At 39.5% G+C, this 20,891-nt stretch overlaps 1 protein-coding gene across 1 annotated transcript; it reads right to left on the bottom strand.

Moving 5' to 3' along the window:
- Positions 1 to 20,198: 20,198 nt before the first annotated feature.
- On the bottom strand, positions 20,199 to 20,672 carry LOC124695591 (E3 ubiquitin-protein ligase EL5-like). The gene has a single exon (XM_047228419.1). It carries the CDS (start codon positions 20,670 to 20,672, stop codon positions 20,199 to 20,201), a length of 474 nt encoding a protein of 157 aa, XP_047084375.1.
- Positions 20,673 to 20,891: the final 219 nt, after the last annotated feature.

Genomic DNA, 20,891 nt, shown 5'->3' with positions numbered 1-20,891 from the left:
TTTTATGTTTTCAAAAATTATGGTATTAAATATGTAGATAGATTTAGACACGAGGAGTGTAGTCAAAAAAGTCCCATTAAAAAATACTTTGTATTTTGGAAAATACAAAAAAGACAAATTTCTGACTATAAATAGTAGTACAATAGTACGTATATTTTGTCAGTTTACAGTTAGAAATTTGTCTTTTTTGCATCTCCAAAAATATAACGTATTTTTTGACGAGACTTTTTTATTCTAATCCTCGTATACACATCTATCTACGTATTTAATGTCATAATTTTTGAAAGCAGAGAAATATGAGAATCTGAAATTTTCAAAAATTCAAAAGTGAAGGGAGCACTGATTCCCAGGGGAAGACTTACGTAGGATCAGATCTTGGATGGGATCTATGAGATTAATTTTTTGCAAAGACAAAACATGTTCAAAAATTCTGAAAAAAAATGACAACACACATCTATGTTATATATGCAATGCCAAAAATTTGCAACTTCAAATTCGACATACACTTAGAGAGATAAAAAAGATAAATCTGGATGTGAATAGTGTGAAATACTATTCAACCAGATCTGACACTATTCACATCAGAATTTGTCTTTTTTGTTTCTCCAAGTGTAGATTAAATTTTGAGCTGATTTTTTTTGGAGTTGTAGATACAACCTATATGCATGTTGCTAATTATTTTCAGATTTTTTCGCATAGCAAAAGTATGATTTCTCTAAGTTGATCCTATGATCCTACCTAATGGGAAGATCCTATACAAGTCTCCCCCCTGATTTCCATGTGCACAAAATCCTTGTCCATTAATGTTTAACTAGATAATTGATGTTTAAGACGTCAACTAATCCTGATTGGCCGATCCTTCCGTAGCTTCCATTGGAGGGGAGCTAAGGAGAAGTTTTCTTCGCTGAAGGTAGTCTGATTAATATGATCTCCGCCTGCCCATGAGGTTTCGTCTACTCCTATAATCCTTCCATGCATTCTCGAAAGGAACCCGACACTAAACAACTCTTAGTAGTGGAGTAGTATAGTTGGGATTTCGTAGCTGAGGTTATTTAATTCTCGGAACAATTGTGTAGTACGTCCACTAGTCCTAATATATGGAGCGTTAGCATGGCGTGTGAGGCTGAAGGTGGCGGCTGACCGTACTTTCTTAAGCAAAGTCTTTCAGAACTTGAGATGAAGATACCCATGACGCGACCTTGAGATTTTCTCTGTACTTGTGTATTCCGTGAAGCTCTTTTTTAATTCTATCCGCTGCGCGAGCTGAAAGTCAAGGAGGACAGCTGCAACCCATGAAACGCACAGCTAGCATCGCGCCATTGCATAAATCATTCGGCAGTTAGAGCAACGTGGGGAAGTCGTAATTTGAAACTCTGGAATTTGGATACTTCTGCGATTCAGATGTTTCCGGATGCACATCTTACGCGAGTGCAACCCGGGTGCTCAGGATAACGCTTTCGGAACGACCAAACTAGATCGATACAAGATCCCTCCTTTGCACTTCCTTCGGTTAGAAGAAAGGCGATGTGTCGTGCAACAATTTGGGGCACGTATAATGGGGTGATGTCAGCCTTTTCTTAGAGATGTCACGTTAGATTTTTACTTTGTTGGAGGAGAGAGAATGAAGAGAGAGAAGATTATTTTCCCTTATCTAAGGGATCATCTCTTAGAAAATAAGGAAAGACTATTTTCTCCATTGTATTACATATGTTTTCCCTTAACAACAATTTTTCTACCAAAATTTAATTATTAATATTAATTGCTAGAGATGGCTGTAAAAAATAATGCATTGTATGACTTATATATAATTCCTTCTCTAGCTGATGTGGCGGAGTAAGAGAAGGCATGCCTTCTCTACCATTGTAAAGCTGTCAAACTGGGTTAAGCCCCAACCCCAACGACATGGCTAGAACAAAAAGATGTGTTGTGCAACTATGATCTGGGTACTGTCAGAAAAAAAAGAACAGATGGGTTGGAATGGTTCTGGAAATTGCCGGTTGAATACATACGACATTCTCAAACAAAAGTTGGATTCCAATCTTAACAATGTCGAAGCATTTCAAATATAATTTTTGGACATGGAGCAATCGAAAGTTTAGAACAATTGAGTTGATGCATGATGTTAAGGTTGGACTAAGCAACCAGTCAAAATTTAAACGGACTGGGATTTTTTTTTTCTCCGGTAAACTCTTGGAAGATGTCAAATCATTTTGCATTGAGAATGAAATCATAATGCTAAGTATGGATACCATGGTAATAAAATGGGATAGAATAAAAAAGGGGGAAACACCATGTCGCCACTAATCAATTTTTGTCGTGTTGACACTTTCTATGTTGCTATAGACTCTATTGACAGTGAGTTTGATCATCGCTTTAATGAGGCATCTTCAGAGGTTCTTCAAAACTTCTCATGTATTGATTTAAGACTCATTTGCTAGGTTCAATGTGAATAAACTTGCTCGGCTTACAGAGATTTATCATGAGGATTTCTATGATTATGAGTGTGAGCATATATAAGATGCCCTTGAGCTATTCCTTGTTCATATGAAGAGATTTGAAGATTTCAGAGTTTGTCTTAACATTGAAAGTCTATCTAAAAAGATGGTTGAACTTGAAAGACGCATCGTGTTTCCTAATGTTTATCGCCTCATTGAGTTGACAATGCTTTTACCGGTGGCGACGAGGATAGTTGAAAGGGACTTCTCATCTATGAAGATTATCAAGATAGAGTTGCTCAACAAGATGTGCTTAATGATTAGCTTAATGATTTGATGGTGTGCTACATTGAGCGAGTGATATTCAAAAGTCTTGATCTTGGTGAAATTAGAAATAATTTTTAAAAGTAAGGTATAGCTTTGCTGTTGCCTGGAACTTCTAGACGGCATTAAAACTTCAGTATCGGTATGTTTGCAGGTTCTATTTCTATTTAAATATGTTGCTATTACCATGTTAATAAGTGATTATGCTTGTGATTATATAAAATATTAATGTGTCGAGACAAATTTGATTTTTTTGCATCAATATTTTGTATGTTTTAAAGTTCGCCCGACCTCAAAAAAAATTTCGTCCTTCGCCACTGGGGGTTGTGACTTCTAGTTACTGACTGGTAACCTCGACATTTCACCGTGTAACCAAATCCCTGGTTTGGCCATAACTATGTCTGCAGGGTAGCTCCGCAATCTTAGGGTGTGTATTCTTTCTCCCCGCTAAATATCATCTAGCTATTCCTTTCCATTCATGCGGTACAAAATATATATGAGGCACTATTCTGTTGCTGGCCGAAGGGATGTCAAAATTCCTCCCACCAAAGGTTCATTGTAATTTTGTTGATTTGTTTCTCTCCCTGCCTTTTCATCTGTACATATGCCATCTTCTATAAATGAAAAAATGACACGGTGGGGACCTTTTCTACTATATTTGTGTCAAAAAAAAAGATTCATTATGGATTTGTGGTCCATTGCACGACAGGAGGTGGGCTTTGTGGGCTTCCACGCCAGTTGGGGAATACACCGTCTTTGCAAACATCAAACACATATACATCGCTTGAGCGGCTTCAATGGCATATGTGACTTTGAGGCCACCCTAACTGCAAAGATTTATGTCGTGATGATCTTCCCAAACCATGTAAATAACTCACAGTTAGGCATGGCAATAGATTTCCAACATTTTGCATGGTGGAATGGTTACCAACCAATGAATTGAGTGATATATGCAGAGGTAGCAGAGAAATCTCTAGAAGTTGCCCAATTATAAGAAAACTAACTTGCATAGATCGATAGAGGAGGAGAGAGCGGTCACAATATTGATCCATCATTCATTTTGGAGTTCATGGATATGACATTTTCCGGTGATGATTGTGAAGATCTCAATCACTCTATCATAGAGAGCGCGATTCCAAATCCACTTGTTCAAAAACTGGTTTTGGCACCATCTCAGATAGATATGCCCATTCAGGCGCGGAAAAGGGCTATATTAATTGGAGAAAGTTCGTCCAATTGGGCCACATGCAATTCGGTTTTGTCTCCAAAAATAATGGCCAAGGCTAATGGAAGGCCCAAAAGAAACGATCTAGACCAGTCAGCCATATGACACAAAGGTTTTTTTTTTTGGAGTGCATATCACCTTGTAGTTAACATGGGATCCTTCTCCATCATGTCCTTTCTAAAAAATCCTTCTCCATCATGTCCAGCTTGTTTTGCACCCATTTGGGTAGCTCGGCGGTAGAAATATGATATTTTAGCTAATACCATTATGACAGACTTTGTTAGGGTGAATTTTTGGGTACTCATGAGATATTCCCCATCCATCCATGGAGTCTGCTCCCCCAGTTTGTCGATTTGGGGATGAAAATACATCATTCTCAACCTTCAAAGGTGAAGCTATCACACCAAGTACTTGCTAGGGAACATATCAATATTTTCCTAAAATGCGGGGGTGATACTGGCAGATAATTCCCCTTGCATTAAATTAGGAAAAATATTTTTTTTCTTCTAAAAATTTGTGTGAAGAACTCTTGCATTCCTAAATTCCAGAAAGCTGTGACAAATTTCAATCAACATATACCTTGACGGGTTTGCAAAAAGTCCAGCATCATATGCATAAAGAGATATTCCGAGTGTCACCGATCTCCGTGAATAGGCAAAATCACCGTGATCACACACGCACAAGATTCTATGTAGTGGGTCTCCCTGGCGCAACCCTCACGTATGCATAGGAGGTCCGGGCATCCCATCAATTAGAACTATGGAGGAGTCAAAAGAAAGCAAAATACAGATCCAATTACGTATACTTTGTCCAAAAACAAGCTTTTACACAACTCTAGGAGCTAGATCCAATTATAAAAAGCCTTTTAAATCACAAACTTCAAAAAGAGACTTGGTAAGTTTTTATGTGCAACTCCTTAACCGGATTTTGGATGTGCAGTAAGTTTTCATGGATGCACCACTTTTGAATGAGATCACTTTGATTTCCTGAAACAAGTGTCTAAAGTACCACGGAAAACCGATTGGGTAGTACCTTGAAAAATATCTTACGACGTTCTATGCATGAGGCTTATCGATCCAAAGTCTCCCTACATACTCGGTGTCACACCTTTGGAAATATGTCAATCTTGGCTAAATTGATCACACCTTGCATAGTTGAAGGACTTTTGCAAACATGTGCATACGGATTATAGGAGGAAAGGTGATATACACAAATGAAAAAGTTCTCTATGTTTGTGAGTATGTTTTATCTCCACTGTTTTTATTCAAATTCAAATCCACCCATTCATTGTTCAAACCAATGAGTTATTATATTTTTGTCTTCTTAATTAATCAAAAAAAATTCCAAGTTGGGGTTGTACATATTTGTTCTTGAAGAAGTATTTCACACCATTTTTGTAAATATATGGCACGTGGAAACTAAAGAAAATGTACGGTGTGCTCAGCGCTTAATGTACACTCCCGAAGTATTATATTTTTGTCTACTTAATTAATCAAAATGCTTTCCAAGTTGGGGTTGTACATATTTGTTCTTGAAGAAGTATTTCACACCATTTTTGTAAATATATGGCACGTGGAAAATGTACGGTGTGCTCAGCGCTTAATGTACACTCCCGAAGTAGCGATCAATTCAAGGTTCATACCAAGTGTTGTTGCACTAAATATGTAACTAGTCCTGAAAGAAAAGTCTCCAACCTCCCACAAAATTCAGTTGTTAATTTAACATGTTGATATATTAGTATCAAATAGAAATAACCACTTGTATTAAGAGTAAATTAATGTGACTAATTAAGTCATCATAAATCTGGGCAAAGGGGTTATTTAATGATTTTTTCCTGCCGAAAAACGTGAGAACTTTGGTTAATCAACACTATAGAGACAATCTAAAGCAATCCATACATAACTAGCTAGGGTAAAACCTGGCTACATCGCTAAACATTTGGTATGTGTTGTGCAATCCTATGTGCACAGTCTTTATTTGAGGGGGTGAAGCACTCTTGGGGCAAGGAAATGGTTCAATGCTCAGTTTGGAGTACGAAATGATTTTCGTGTTCGAGCATGATCAATTAATTGCATGTTACTCTTCTAAACATTTGTATATGAAACTATTTATGGGAGACATGGAGAGCTAAAAATGAACAAAATATATTTTTGCGATACATAAGTGCATGTTTCATTTAGATTTTATTTTAAAATATTAAAATAACAAAAAATGCCGATAACATATTCAATTAAAATATAACTGATTTAATTTACATGAAATGAACTCATAAATCCTTTTACAAATATGAACTTTTGAATACAATGGGAGATTCATTGGCAAAGAAAACACACATTTTTCTCCTAGAGGCACCTTAGGGTATCATTTTTATTTTAAAATTATGGAAAATACCAAGCGGAAAGATAGTTTTCGTAGTAAAAATTACATTTTCCTTATCATTTAAATATGTATCATTCAAATAAGATTTGTGTTAAAAATAAGAAACAATCACATCAGCTACTATATGGTAGCTTTGGTTTTTCTAGAAAGTCTTTTCGAACTATTTCATCCCTTTGTAAATTTGTAGCAACATATTTCACCATTTTATTCTCCAAGATAGATCACATGTATGACAAGCAAAAGTTTTCACTGTGATAAAAATTAGTCATGTCAACGACAAAATTATTTCTTTTTTAGAGAGTTCTTGTAAGAACCATTTACCGACCCGCATAAAAGATAGCAACTATCACTATTTTTAATGTAAGTATATTTTGTTCTTCATTGAAAAGAAACTCATTCCTCACCTTGGGCCATGCAAAATATAGCCACATATTCAAAATCAATGTGCTTCCACGTCAACTTGAAACTAGTGCCAGGACCAGAAAAGTAGAGGTGAACATTATTTTTCGAGATTATGGGCTATGGAAACCATTTCGAGGACATGAGCATCACGCCGACTCGGGGTGTATAGAAATACATATATTTAGAATTAACTTTTATGCTTATTTATGACTTGCTTTTATCATACTAGAATATTACGAGTATAATTTTCTATCTATTAATTGTCATAGTTAACCACATTTGACTTAATTATATTGATATTTCTTACACACTAGTAATGTATATCAATGAGATATTTGTGTTGTGATAAATTTAAACTGTATATTTTCAGAAAAGGTTCTCCCTGAATTAAATTCTGATAGTTATATACTGTGTGCACGCATGCGTGTGCTCATGTCTATTTTAATATCCTTAATATCGTGGTACAAATCTCTAAAGCGTAGAGTCTAATAAATATCTTAACATTGGTTTATGGTGTATGATTCAGTAAGCATATTATATATACTTTTAGAGTACAAAATGACTGGTGTGTAATGTTTCATGCAAGTTTGATTTGGCAATAAGTTGAAAATAAATGTATCATAATAATCACCGAAGAATATACTTTACATACGATTTTATAATTTGGTATGCTCATCCGTAGTGCGCTTCATATCTTCTAATGTATCAAAAGCATGAGCAAAATTTAACAAGGAAACCTCGATATCATAGATTTTGGTACAACATGCAGAACATCCACACGAGAGAGACTAACATACAAATTAAAAATCATCGTCACCATTTGTATCGGTTTGTTCCTACCTGGTACACCATACACGATATTGGTCTTGGTTAAATTGAGGAGTTGATAATTTGTATTCCATGAAGTGAATGTTGTAATATGGATCATAATCTCTTAAATCCATATACATATTTTTGTTCGTCTCATAGTTACGAAGTGTATAATTGATTGAAGGGACGAGGCGATGGAAAATCTTTGTGTTGGCATGGTAAGCACATTGTTAGCCATGCCGGGGTAAATCAATCCGGACACAAACCACCTGACCCTAGGGAAACTCACCCTCCATTCCTTTTTTTTCTCATTTGCTTCACACTCAGATTATTTGTCTCCTCTAGAATGCGGCAACACATTTTGTTAGCAGGACGTGGTGCTACATGTGTACACCTGCCTTGATACGATGGCTTCGCTTCTCTCCAATGCCAAATGGGGGGCCAAATGTGGGCTTACCTTGGGAGACCCTCCCAAACGGGCACAAATATGGGTAGTGCCCTTGCAGATCAATGCCTACCAACATAGGACGAAATGGAGAAAATAATGAAGAGCTCGAAGATACGAACATAGAGAATAAGCGGATACCAACGACTAGCGTAGAGGAGTTGAAGACATGCAATCGTGGGCAGTGGCGGACCCAGGAATTTTTCGAAGCCTGGGCGCACTACAAAGTGTTGGGATTCGTAGCAGAGAAAACAAAAAATTTCCTACCGCAAGAACGAAAACACAAGCCAAGATCTAATCTAGTAGATGGTAGCAACGAGAAGATCATGAGACTAACCCTCGAAGATTTCCAAAGCCTAACGAGATTAGATCTCGTGGTGGATGTAGTCGATCACTTGCCACTTGCAAAAGCGTGTAGAAGAACTTGACGGTGCCACAATCGGGCAGCACCTCCGTACTCGGTCACACGTACGGTGTTGATGAAGACGACGTCCTCCTCCCCGTTCCAGCGGGCAGCGGATGTAGTAGATCCTCCTCGGAATCCCGCCGGCACGACGGCGTGGTGACGGTGGTGGTGGAGATCTCCGGCAGGGCTTCGCCGCAAGCGGCTGCGGGAGAAGAAGGAGGAGGGAATAGCTAGGGTTTGGGCGCAGGGTGGTGCTGCGACTTGGGGAGCTAGGGCTGCGACTTGTGGTGCCCTTGGGATGCCCCTTGGCCTCTTTAAATAGGTGGCCAAGCCCTTGGGTCGTCCAAAAACCTGCCCCCAAGTTTGACTGAGTTCCGATAGGTTTCCGGTTCCGAAAACCTAGTCCTACTCGAACTCTTTTGCCAATTCCGAAATTGCATTAAGGAAAGACTCCTTTTCCCTTAAGGCAACGTGGTTGCACCTATTATGGAACCCTCCGGACTTCCTTAGACATCTCGGGTCGTCCCGGACACTTCCGGAACCTTCCATAATATTCCGGACTATTCCGGTCCTTCTAGAACCTTCTAGAAGCTCCGGTCAAAACACCGGACTTTTTCCGAACCCCGGAAAATGACTTCCCATATATGAATCTTATTCTCCGGACCATTCCGAACCTCCTCGTGATGTCTTGGATCCCATCCGAGACTCCGAACAACATTCGAGCTCCATTCCATATTCCATATCTACTTAAAACGACATCAAACCTTAAGTGTGTCACCCTACGGTTCGAGAACTATGCGGACATGATCGAGACTCCTCTCCGATCAATAACTAATAGCGGGACCTGGAGATCCATAATAGCTCCCACATATTCAACGATGACTTAGTGATCGATTGAACCATTTACATACGATACCGATTCCCTTTGTCACGCGATATTTTACTTGTCCGAGGTTTGATCATCGGTATCTCTATACCTCGTTCAACCTCGTCTCCTGACAAGTACTCTTTACTCGTACCGTGGTATGTCATCTCTTATGAACCATTCATATGCTTGCAAGCCAATTAGACGACATTCCACCGAGAGGGCCCAGAGTATATCTATCCGTCATCGGGATGGACAAATCCCACTGTTGATCCATATGCCTCAACTCATACTTTCCGGATACCTAATCCCACCTTTATAACCACCCATTTACGCTGTGGCGTTTGATGTAATCAAAGTACCCTTCCGGCATAAGTGATTTACATGATCTCATGGTCGAAAGGACTTGGTAACTATGTATCGAAAGCTTATAGCAAATGAACTTAATGACGTGATCTTATGCTACGCTTAATTGGGTGTGTCCATTACATCATTCACATAATGACATAACCTTGTTATTAATAACATCCAATGTTCATGATCACGAAACCATGATCATCTGTTAATCAACAAGCTAGTTATACAAGAGGCTTACTAGGGACTCCTTGTTGTTTACATAACACACATGTATCAATGTTTCGGTTAATACAATTATAGCATGGTATGCAAACATTATCATAAACACAAAGATATATTATAATAACCATTTTATTATTGCCTCTTGGGCATATCTCCAACAGTCTCCCACTTGCACTAGAGTCAATAATCTAGTTTACATTTGTAAAGATATAACACCTCGGACTTCCGGTGCTTTATCATGTTTTGCTTACGGGAGAGGTTTTAGTCTACGGTTCTGACATGCTCAGAAACGTATGTATTTTGCAATTCTTTTGCGTCTCAACGCATCACTCATTTTCCAAATGAGTCGGCATTAAATATGTTTGATCTTCGGTGGAACCTTAATTCCGCGGTGCTGAAATATGTCACTAATATTGTCACACACAATATAGCTTCAAAGTTCTGACACTATCGGAACTACACCAAGTTCTCAAAGAACTCCTCGACCTAAACATCCTCAATCATTGTCAAAACAATGACATACTCTGCCTTCTATTGTAGAATCCGTCACAATATTTAGAACTCTTCTAAATCTATCATTATGCTACCTTTTTAATAACACTTAGCCTAATTGAGATTTGAAATTAATTCTTATATGTGACCAAACAAATATCGGTGCAACACCTTACAATGATTTGTTTGTCATTACCCCATATAAAACTATATATATATATATATATCCTTGGTTCTTCTAAAGCACACAGGGATATTCTTCATTGTTTGTCCAATGATCATCACATGAATCATTCGGTATATGCTCCTAACCTTTTAGAGCACAGGACATCTGATTTTATACATATTATTCGTGATCTAAAATCACTCATGTGTTTTTACTCATCGAGTGTCAAATACACTCAAGTCTTGTTAAACCTTCGTATGAAAAGAACACCTTCTTAATATTTCTATATTGAACTACTTCAATATCCATTCTATGTACTTTGACTTAAACTTATTATGTGTTTCAATCTATCTTCATAGATCTTGACACTAAATATGTTTTAGTCCATATCCTTTCATTGAAGTTAATTCTCAATGAAACCTTTTAATCAAGTATATAATTACACTATTTATAATCAACGATATGTCAGCTACATAAAGTATTACAAATATGTCTCAACGCTCCCACTTAATTTTTTACAAATGCAAGCACCTTCATCGTTTCTGATGAAATCAAAACTCTTTGACTATTTCATCCGGTGAAGATTCCAACTCCGCAATACTCACTTCATCCAATTGAAGTTCGTATTCCTATCTAGTATTCTACGGACTAGCAAAACTCTTGGTTGTATCTTGTATACACCTTTAATACACACTTCTGTTAAGTAATATATTTTGCCATCCTACTAGCATATTTCATAAAGAAATATGTAGTGATTACTAGAATAATCCACATAGACTATAAGCATTGCTACGGAAGATCTAATCTTCACGTAGTCAACTCTTTGAACTTTGTCGTAAACAACTTTTCGACAAGTCGTGCTTATTTAAGGATATTTCATCCAAGTCCATCAATTTCATAGATTCATTTACTTTCAAAAAGTATTCACCTATCTTGGATTTCATGGCGCATAGCCATTTTAACGGAGTCAGGGCCCATCATAACTTCTTTGTATGTAGTTGATTTATCATTGTTCAAAAAACAATCCTTTGTCCACAAATCATTTATTTGATCACAAAGTAAACCAAACCTACAAGGTTCAATAGATACTTCGATCTCCATGGCTAAAACACTTTGTAGTCATGGGAGCCATGATCGTCGTGGCCGCTTCCGGAACCATTTCCGATGCTGCGCTACTCTGATCATTATGCTCAGGTTCATAAACCTTATCAAGTTCTATTGTCCTCCCACTCAAATATTTCGCTAGAAAACAATTTCTTGGAAATAAGAAAGTAACTATAACAAACACTTTTGTCTTTTTACTTCATAGTGGAAAGAATTCCCAATCAATTCTCTGGGATAACCAACAAAGACATTCATCCGATTTTGGTTGTAAACTTATTTACATATGCTATGCATATCAAAATTTAAGAAAGAACTATTAGGGTTTATACCCATGCCATAACTCGTATGGTGTCATTTCAACGGATCATGATGATGCTCTATTTAGTGTAAAAGCGGTAGTCTCTAAAGCATAATCCACAAAAAATATAATAGCATTATTTTATCTCATCTTCAACCCAACAAGGTTTGGATACGTCTCTCGGATACTCCATCATCATTATGATACTCCAAGAAATGTGAGTTGTAGAACAATTTCATAACTCTCTTAGATGTTCGCTAAAACTCGTAATTCAAATATATTCACCATGATCAAATCATAGATATTTGACTTTTCTATTACGATGATTTCCACTTCATGCTGAATTTTATTTGAATCCATTCAAATGTTTCAAACTTCTTCCTTATCGAATATATCCACATACATATACTCAATTCATTGTTGGAAGTTTTCATGAAGTAGAAGAATCTCCCGCACACAACTATGCCCAGTGAACCACATACATCATCATGTATGTTTCCACTAATTTAGTTGCCCGTTCAACTCTTGGCCTATGAACGGTATTTCAGTCATTCTCTTTAGAAAAGATTTGCAAGCGCCAAACGATTCAAAAAATCAAATGACTCCAAAAATCCATCTCGCATGGAGTTTCTTCATGCGTTCCTTTCTAACATGACCTAAATGGCGGTTCCACAAATAAGTAGAATTCAAATCATTTGCCTTATGGCATTTTAGCGTCAGTGTTATGTATGTGTGTTTCACCATTAATATTTATAATAACTTTATCCATCGTACATGGAGTAATGTCATAATTTGAACAACTCATTCTTTTCATTTGACCGAGCAAAATAACAATTATTAAGTTCTTTATTATAAATTCTAAGGGCTAGATAGAATACCAACGACGAACATAATAACACTTTATTTTTGTTCCAGACGTGTATTCCTATCATATTCCTTGTCGGTCACTTCGGCCATTGTATTCTTGTATTGCGTTGTTTTGCATGACACTTCATACCAACCAATATGGTACAAATACCCAAGAATTTCATTGTGTGACCAAACTAGGAATACAACCATAACATGTATATCATTTATATACACCTGAGCTAGACTTTCTAGTCTTTTCTTTTCTTTTTGCCAAAATATCTTTTATAGTTTCTCTTTTAGCTTTCCTCATTATTCAGAAAAACACTTCAACATCATAGACTTCTAGATTTGTTGGTCAAATACCAATAACCTTGAGGTTCTTACTTTGAAGTTGATCATCATATGACAAGTGTTCCTGATTTCACTATTAGTAACTTTGTAATATGATGAACAATTTCACTCATAATTTTATCCATCATATCATGACGACTTTCCGAGACCATGTCTGTACATACTAGGCTCGTAAAGTTTAACCTTAGTATTCACATGTGCAAATCTAGCTTGCACCCGTTGTATGCACTCGTGGAATCTATGACACCCGATCATCACGAGATGCTTCGAAACGACGAGTCTTAGCAACGGTGCATACTAAGGATGATCACTTCATGGACATGCGAATATTGTTAGTGCCCCAATAGTTGGAGGATTGGGACGCCTGGCGTCTTCAACCTTCGTACATTCCCATAAAACTTATGAGTTTATGTACTCTCACCAAATTATATTCTATCACCTTGAAATAAGGTCTTAGATATCACATATATCTCATACCTCGCTTATTTCTGAAAACAAAATTTTCAGCTCCTTACTTTAATTTCAAACGGATTTGAACTTCAAGTTTCATGGAGACAAGATGATTTTAGGTACTAATTGAAACCTTTGTTCTTTGAATCAACAATGTGAGGTTTACTAAAAGTTTGCAATAGGACTTAATCATTTCTTGATTCTTTAACAATACGGTACCAGTCCGTAAAGTTATTTGTCAGACTTAACAGTATTTCTATCTCAATTACAAGACTAACGCATGGTAGAAAACGGATGCCAATTCTACAAATTTAATTCAAAATACTATTCAGACTATGTTCATGATAATTAGTTCAAGTTTTAATCTAATTACTAATGAACTCCCACTTAATACAACATCCCTCATAGTTGTTAAGTGGCACACGATCCACATCCACTACACCAAAACCGATCATCACGTGAGATGATGTAGCTTCAATGGTGAACATCAACATGTTGATCATATCATCCATATGACTCGTGTTCAACCTTTCGGTTTCGTTGTCCCGAGGCCATGTCTGTACATGCTAGGCTCGTCAAGCAAACCCAAGTATTCCGCGTGTGCAAACATGGCTTACACCCGTTGTATGTGAACGTAGAGTCTATCACATCCGATCATCACGAGATGCTTCGAAACGACGAACTGTAGCAACGGTGCATACGAGGGGAGAACACTTTATTATCTTGATATTAATGTGAGGGATCATCTTATAATGCTACCGTCGCGATCTAAGCAAAATAAGATGCATAAAGGATTAACATCACATGCAATTCATATGTGATATGATATGACCCTTTAGTCTTTGCGCCTTTGATCTTCATCTCCAAAGCACGGACATGATCTCCATCATCAACGGGCATGATCTCCATCATCGTCGGCGTAGCGTCAAGGTCCATGGCGCCGTCTTCATGATTGTTCTCCATGTAGCAACTATTACAACTACTTTGATAATACTACTCAACATGAAATTTAAAGACAACCATAAGGCTCCTGCCGGTTGCCACAATACAATAATGATCATCTCATACATATTCATCATCACATCATGGCCATATCACATCACCAAACCCTGCAAAAACAAGTTAGACGTCTCTAATTTGGTTTGCATATTTTACGTGGTTTAGGGTTTTCGAGTAAGATCCAATCTACCTACGAACATGAACCACAACGGTGATACTAGTGTTGTCAATAGAAAGAGTAAATTGGATCTTCACTATAGTGGGAGAGACAGACACCCGCAAAGCCACTTATGCAATACAAGTTGCATGTCGAACGTGGAGCAAGTCTCATGAACGCGGTCATGTAAAGTTAGCCCGGGCCGCTTCATCCCACTATGCCGCAAGATGCAAAGTACACGAACTAAAGACAACAAAAGCATCAACGCCCACAAAACAATTGTGTTCTACTCGTGCAACCAATCTATGCATAGACACGGCTCTGATACCACTGTTGGGATTCGTAGCATAGAAAACAAAAATTTTCCTACCGCAAGAACGAAAACACAAGCCAAGATCTAATCTAGTAGATGGTAGCAACGAGAAGATCATGAGACTAACCCTCGAAGATTTCCAAAGCCTAACGAGATTAGATCTCGTGGTGGATGTAGTCGATCACTTGCCGCTTGCAAAAGCGCGTAGAAGAACTTGACGGTGCCACAATCGGGCAGCACCTCCGTACTCGGTCACACGTACGGTGTTGATGAAGACGACGTCCTCCTCCCCGTTCCAGCGGGCAGCGGATGTAGTAGATCCTCCTCGGAATCCCGCCAGCACGACGGCGTGGTGACGGTGGTGGTGGAGATCTCCGGCAGGGCTTCGCCGCAAGCGCCGCGGGAGAAGAAGGAGGAGGGAATAGCTAGGGTTTGGGCGCAGGGTGGTGCTGCGACTTGGGGAGCTAGGGCTGCGACTTGTGGTGCCCTTGGGGTGCCCCTTGGCCTCTTTAAATAGGTGGCCAAGCCCCTTGGGTCGTCCAAAAACCTGCCCCCAAGTTTGACTGAGTTCCGATAGGTTTCCGGTTCCGAAAACCTAGTCCTACTCGAACTCTTTTGCCAATTCCGAAATTGCATTAAGGAAAGACTCCTTTTCCCTTAAGGCAACGTGGTTGCACCTATTATGGAACCCTCCGGACTTCCTTAGACATCTCGGGTCGTCCCGGACACTTCCGGAACCTTCCATAATATTCCGGACTATTCCGGTCCTTCTAGAACCTTCTAGAAGCTCCGGTCAAAACACCGGACTTTTTCCGAACCCCGGAAAATGACTTCCCATATATGAATCTTATTCTCCGGACCATTCCGAACCTCCTCGTGATGTCTTGGATCCCATCCGAGACTCCGAACAACATTCGAGCTCCATTCCATATTCCATATCTACTTAAAACGACATCAAACCTTAAGTGTGTCACCCTACGGTTCGAGAACTATGCGGACATGATCGAGACTCCTCTCCGATCAATAACTAATAGCGGGACCTGGAGATCCATAATAGCTCCCACATATTCAACGATGACTTAGTGATCGATTGAACCATTTACATACGATACCGATTCCCTTTGTCACGCGATATTTTACTTGTCCGAGGTTTGATCATCGGTATCTCTATACCTCGTTCAACCTCGTCTCCTGATAAGTACTCTTTACTCGTACCGTGGTATGTCATCTCTTATGAACCATTCATATGCTTGCAATCCAATTAGACGACATTCCACCGAGAGGGCCCAGAGTATATCTATCCGTCATCGGGATGGACAAATCCCACTGTTGATCCATATGCCTCAACTCATACTTTCCGGATACCTAATCCCACCTTTATAACCACCCATTTACGCAGTGGCGTTTGATGTAATCAAAGTACCCTTCCGGCATAAGTGATTTACATGATCTCATGGTCGAAAGGACTTGGTAACTATGTATCGAAAGCTTATAGCAAATGAACTTAATGACGTGATCTTATGCTACGCTTAATTGGGTGTGTCCATTACATCATTCACATAATGACATAACCTTGTTATTAATAACATCCAATGTTCATGATCACGAAACCATGATCATCTATTAATCAACAAGCTAGTTATACAAGAGGCTTACTAGGGACTCCTTGTTGTTTACATAACACACATGTATCAATGTTTCGGTTAATACAATTATAGCATGGTATGCAAACATTATCATAAACACAAAGATATATTATAATAACCATTTTATTATTGCCTCTTGGGCATATCTCCAATACAAAGCAACTAATTTTTTTCTTGGAAAAATATAAGCATCACATGGACCTCGCTGGAGATGCGGAAAACGAGGCTAGCCGCGGTGTCGATGGTGAGGCATATACTTAGAGGGCAGTGGGTACGGGTGCAATGGTGGGCTTCTTCTTATCTCCAGTGGCCAACGGGGTTAGGGTTGAGGTTGCAGGTGTGAGGGGCTCGCGGCGATTGAGAAGATTTAGAGGAAGGCGTGGGGATGACAGATTGGCAGAGGCGGGCAGGGTGGGGTAGCACGGGTGGGGGGCTCCAAGTAGTCAAGCTAGCGGTTGGGGCGAGTCTACCAGCGTGGTGCCGAAGCATGGGAAGCTATAGTGGTGGCGATGGTTTTCTTCACCCCGCGACGTGAGGCCTCGTGTGCTCACCCCATGTCGATTACTGTTAACACGCGGGGGGGGGGGGGTACTAGGAGAAGGGTAGTTGCTCGGCCACTCACATACGGTCACCTATGGCCATGGTAACGTCGGTTGGCCCTAGGCCAAGCTCGCGCCACCGTCCATGTTAGATCCCGCGATAGCACGAGGAGCTTGAATTAGTATGTGGTGAGCTGAATGCAACGGCATGCGACTATTCTTGGGCGACGGAAGCAGTGATGAAGGCTAGGATTGACCACCGATGACATTTTCCGTTTGCGCTAATTATTTTAAGCTCGGGACATTTTAGCATATATTGACTGGTTAGTAACCCTAAAAAAATCTCGTCTGGTTAGTTTTTAGGCACCAAAAAACAAAGCAGTTGAATTTATTTCAGTGTATTTGCTAGACTTGGTGTAATATGTGGAGACCGTGAACAGGAGCAGCCATTTCTGAAACGGTCGACCCTTTGCTGAGTTTTATATTTTGATGTGGAACACATAGATTCCATTTATATTGTCTCAGTTAACTCATTGGCAATGGGTCACTAAACTATTCGCTATTCCTATGGGCTCATGGTCTGCTTCCGTTGAACGGGCTAATTCTATATAACGAGAAAAGAGACAGCGAGCAAAGCCAGTTTGGCCCATTCGCTATCCCTAGATCGCTGCTGGAAAGTCTTCTGCTTGAGACGCGCGGGGCGGCGGGAGGAAGCCCATGCATTGACCATTCTCCATCGGCAGATCAACTGCTGGACATCTTCTTTCGCCCGAGACGAGCGCGGCTGAAGCCCGGACAAGTGCCCGGGCAACAGGGATGCTACGTCCGCCTATGATCGTGGGGAGTAGAAACATTAACATACACCTACTTTATTAAACATAAACCAAGTGCACTCTATACATCTTGCTTCTTCCTCCACCAATGATGGTTTGCTCTTTACTAGTTATGGGAGGATACAACAACGACATTGTCCTTGACCATGTTCGTGGCTGCAGCCAGACCCGTTGCAACCTCGCCACATAGTTTTTATATCAAACTAATATACTTATTTATGACCTACTTTTGTTATACTTACTACAATTTGACGAGTATAATTTTCTATCTATTAGTTGCCGTAGTTAACCATATTTGGATATTGTTAATATTAGTTATATCATTATGTTATACACTTGTAATGTATATCAATGAAACATTTGTGTTGTGACAAATTTAAACCGTTATGTTTTAAGAAAAGGTTCTCCGCAAATTAATTTTTGATAATTGCATAACTTACATAGCATATGCATAATTTGTATGTGTGTGCGCGCGCATGTGTTAGTATCTATTTGAATATCCATAATAGAATTGTAGAGGTATCGAAAACGTACAACCTAAGAAATATCTTAATAGTGGTTTCTGGTTATGATTAGGTACGCAAATTTATATAACTTATAGAGTATAAATTGAACCGTCGGTAATGCTTCATGCAAGTTCAGTTTGGTAATAAGATGAAAATATATGTATTGTAGTAATTGCCGGAGAATCTATTTAGGATATATTATCCAGTACGCTCGTCCGCAGTACATTTGGCACCATCTGATATATGAAAAGTCATGCACATAATTAAACATGAAATATCGATAACATAGATTTGAGTACAACACACATAACGTCCACATGAGGGAGGCTAACAACCTAATTATAACTCGTCGTCACCGTTGAGATTGGTTTGTATCTATGCGGTACAACATATTGGTCCATTGTGTGGACATGCCCCCCATGGTGGTATTATGCAAATGTTTTACCATGTTATTAGTTGGTAGTACATTCGAAAATATGGTGTAGAACCTGGTATCGGCGCACCCAATTTCAAAAAAAATCGAAAGACGTATTTTAAATATTTCAAAAAATTAAAATAATTCCCGCACGTACATCTCATCTTGATACTTACCCGTACAAATTTTCAATAAAAAAATACGGCCTTATGTGACCCACACAAAAAGTGGAAATGAAACTTAGTTATATTGTGAATAGTATACGTCTAATCATTATACTATGAACAATATAGTTTGTTATTTTTTATAGTTTACATACTTTCATATTTTAAGTTGAAACTTGACATGCACATTACCTACATACATACATACATAATCCACACACATGGTTTACGACGTATTTTTTAAATCAATTTTAGTATTTTTCTATTTTATTGCTCAAATCGGGTCTTGGCGCACCGAGGAGCTAAAAATTCGCGTCCTCAAAACATGTTTGAGATTTTTCAAAATCCATATGTATCTATAGATACATCAGAATTTTGATAAATCTTATACAAGTTTCATGAGATGGAGGGAGTACATTGTTTTATTGTTTCGTTGATTGCCAAATATTGAAAAGGTAATGATACATATGTTAGGATTATACTTTCCATATATGTAACGAAATATGTTAGAAGCATAAAGCATATTCTGATATCTAGTCAATCCCTTTAATTAAGTTAATCCATGTCGGGTGCTACCAAATATGGCTACTAGGCTAACTATATAAACATGTAACTGATGCGGGATAAAGCCTTGCTTCCGCCACAAAGAAATCTCACAACAAATGGAGTATTACCCTATTACCTCACCATGTTCAACCAAAACCGTTGGGAGAAAATGAATTACAGTCCAAAATAGTTCGCAAGTGTCGGAAAATTTGTGAATTAAGAGAGCAGAGCAGGGAAGAGTTCTGAGAGAGTTCATCCTCGCTTGATAGGGCTTCGTACAAAGATGCCACAAGTGGTCAGATCGATACAACAGTGTACGAAAGAGTGATTTCGATGTGACCAGTACGGAAGCGTACTTTCTTTATACATGGCACACAAACAGGAACCGAGCAACCCTGATGTGATGGGTAAAGATTTGACATTTCTCTCTACGAATTAGCAATAACTGAGCATTTTTTGTATGAACAACACAAGTTTAGGAAAAGATCGACAACACGAGTTCAAACTTGCAGCACAGCCACGGCAGGGGCAGCAGCCGCGGGGACAACCTTGTGCGCCTCCACCGCGCTCGGCTCGCCGAAGACCGCGACCCGGCAGAGCGGGCACGTCGAGTTGGTCCGGAACCACCGGTCGACGCACTCGACGTGGAACCTGTGCCCGCAACCGGGCAGGAGCCGCCCCTTCTCCCCGTCCGCCATCTCCGCCAGGCACACCGCGCACTCCACCCCCGCCGCGCCGCCGTGCACGAACACCGGCAGCGCAGAGATGTCGCTCTGCCTCGGAGCCTTGCCGCCGCCGGAGCCGGAGGACGAGACGGGCAGCATGTCCTGCGGGCGCGCGGACACGGTGAGCTTGTAGAGCTGCCAGAAGCAGACGACGAGGACGGCCGCCACGCCGAACGCCACCAGCACCGCGTACGCGTCGAACCTGAGTTGGCTGTCCAGCGACGACGAGTCCATCTCAGAGCTCGACATGCTCTTTGCCCTGGCCGACCTGATGACGACTCTGTGTCTGCTCGACGATGTGGAGGCTCGAGAATGATCAATGGCGAAGAGACTAGGTTGCTAGTGGAGGGTGTTTGTGTCTGCTCGACGCTGCGTGCGATTATATAAGATGATATTCTTGCGCCTAGCTAACCGTAGTCCCGTCGTCCAGTGTCCTAGAATATGTTTATCTTTTTTTTCAGAAAAATA

The sequence above is a fragment of the Lolium rigidum genome, chromosome 3 (assembly GCF_022539505.1).
Source record: "Lolium rigidum isolate FL_2022 chromosome 3, APGP_CSIRO_Lrig_0.1, whole genome shotgun sequence".
NCBI lineage: Eukaryota > Viridiplantae > Streptophyta > Magnoliopsida > Poales > Poaceae > Lolium > Lolium rigidum.
The sequence above is the reverse complement of the archived record's forward strand: the minus strand, read 5'-3'. Positions and strand labels throughout refer to the sequence as shown.

Coding starts and splice junctions, on each gene's coding strand:
- LOC124695591 (XM_047228419.1), bottom strand. CDS start 20,672: ATGTCGAGCTCTGAGATGGACTCGTCGTCGCTGGACAGCCAACTCAGG.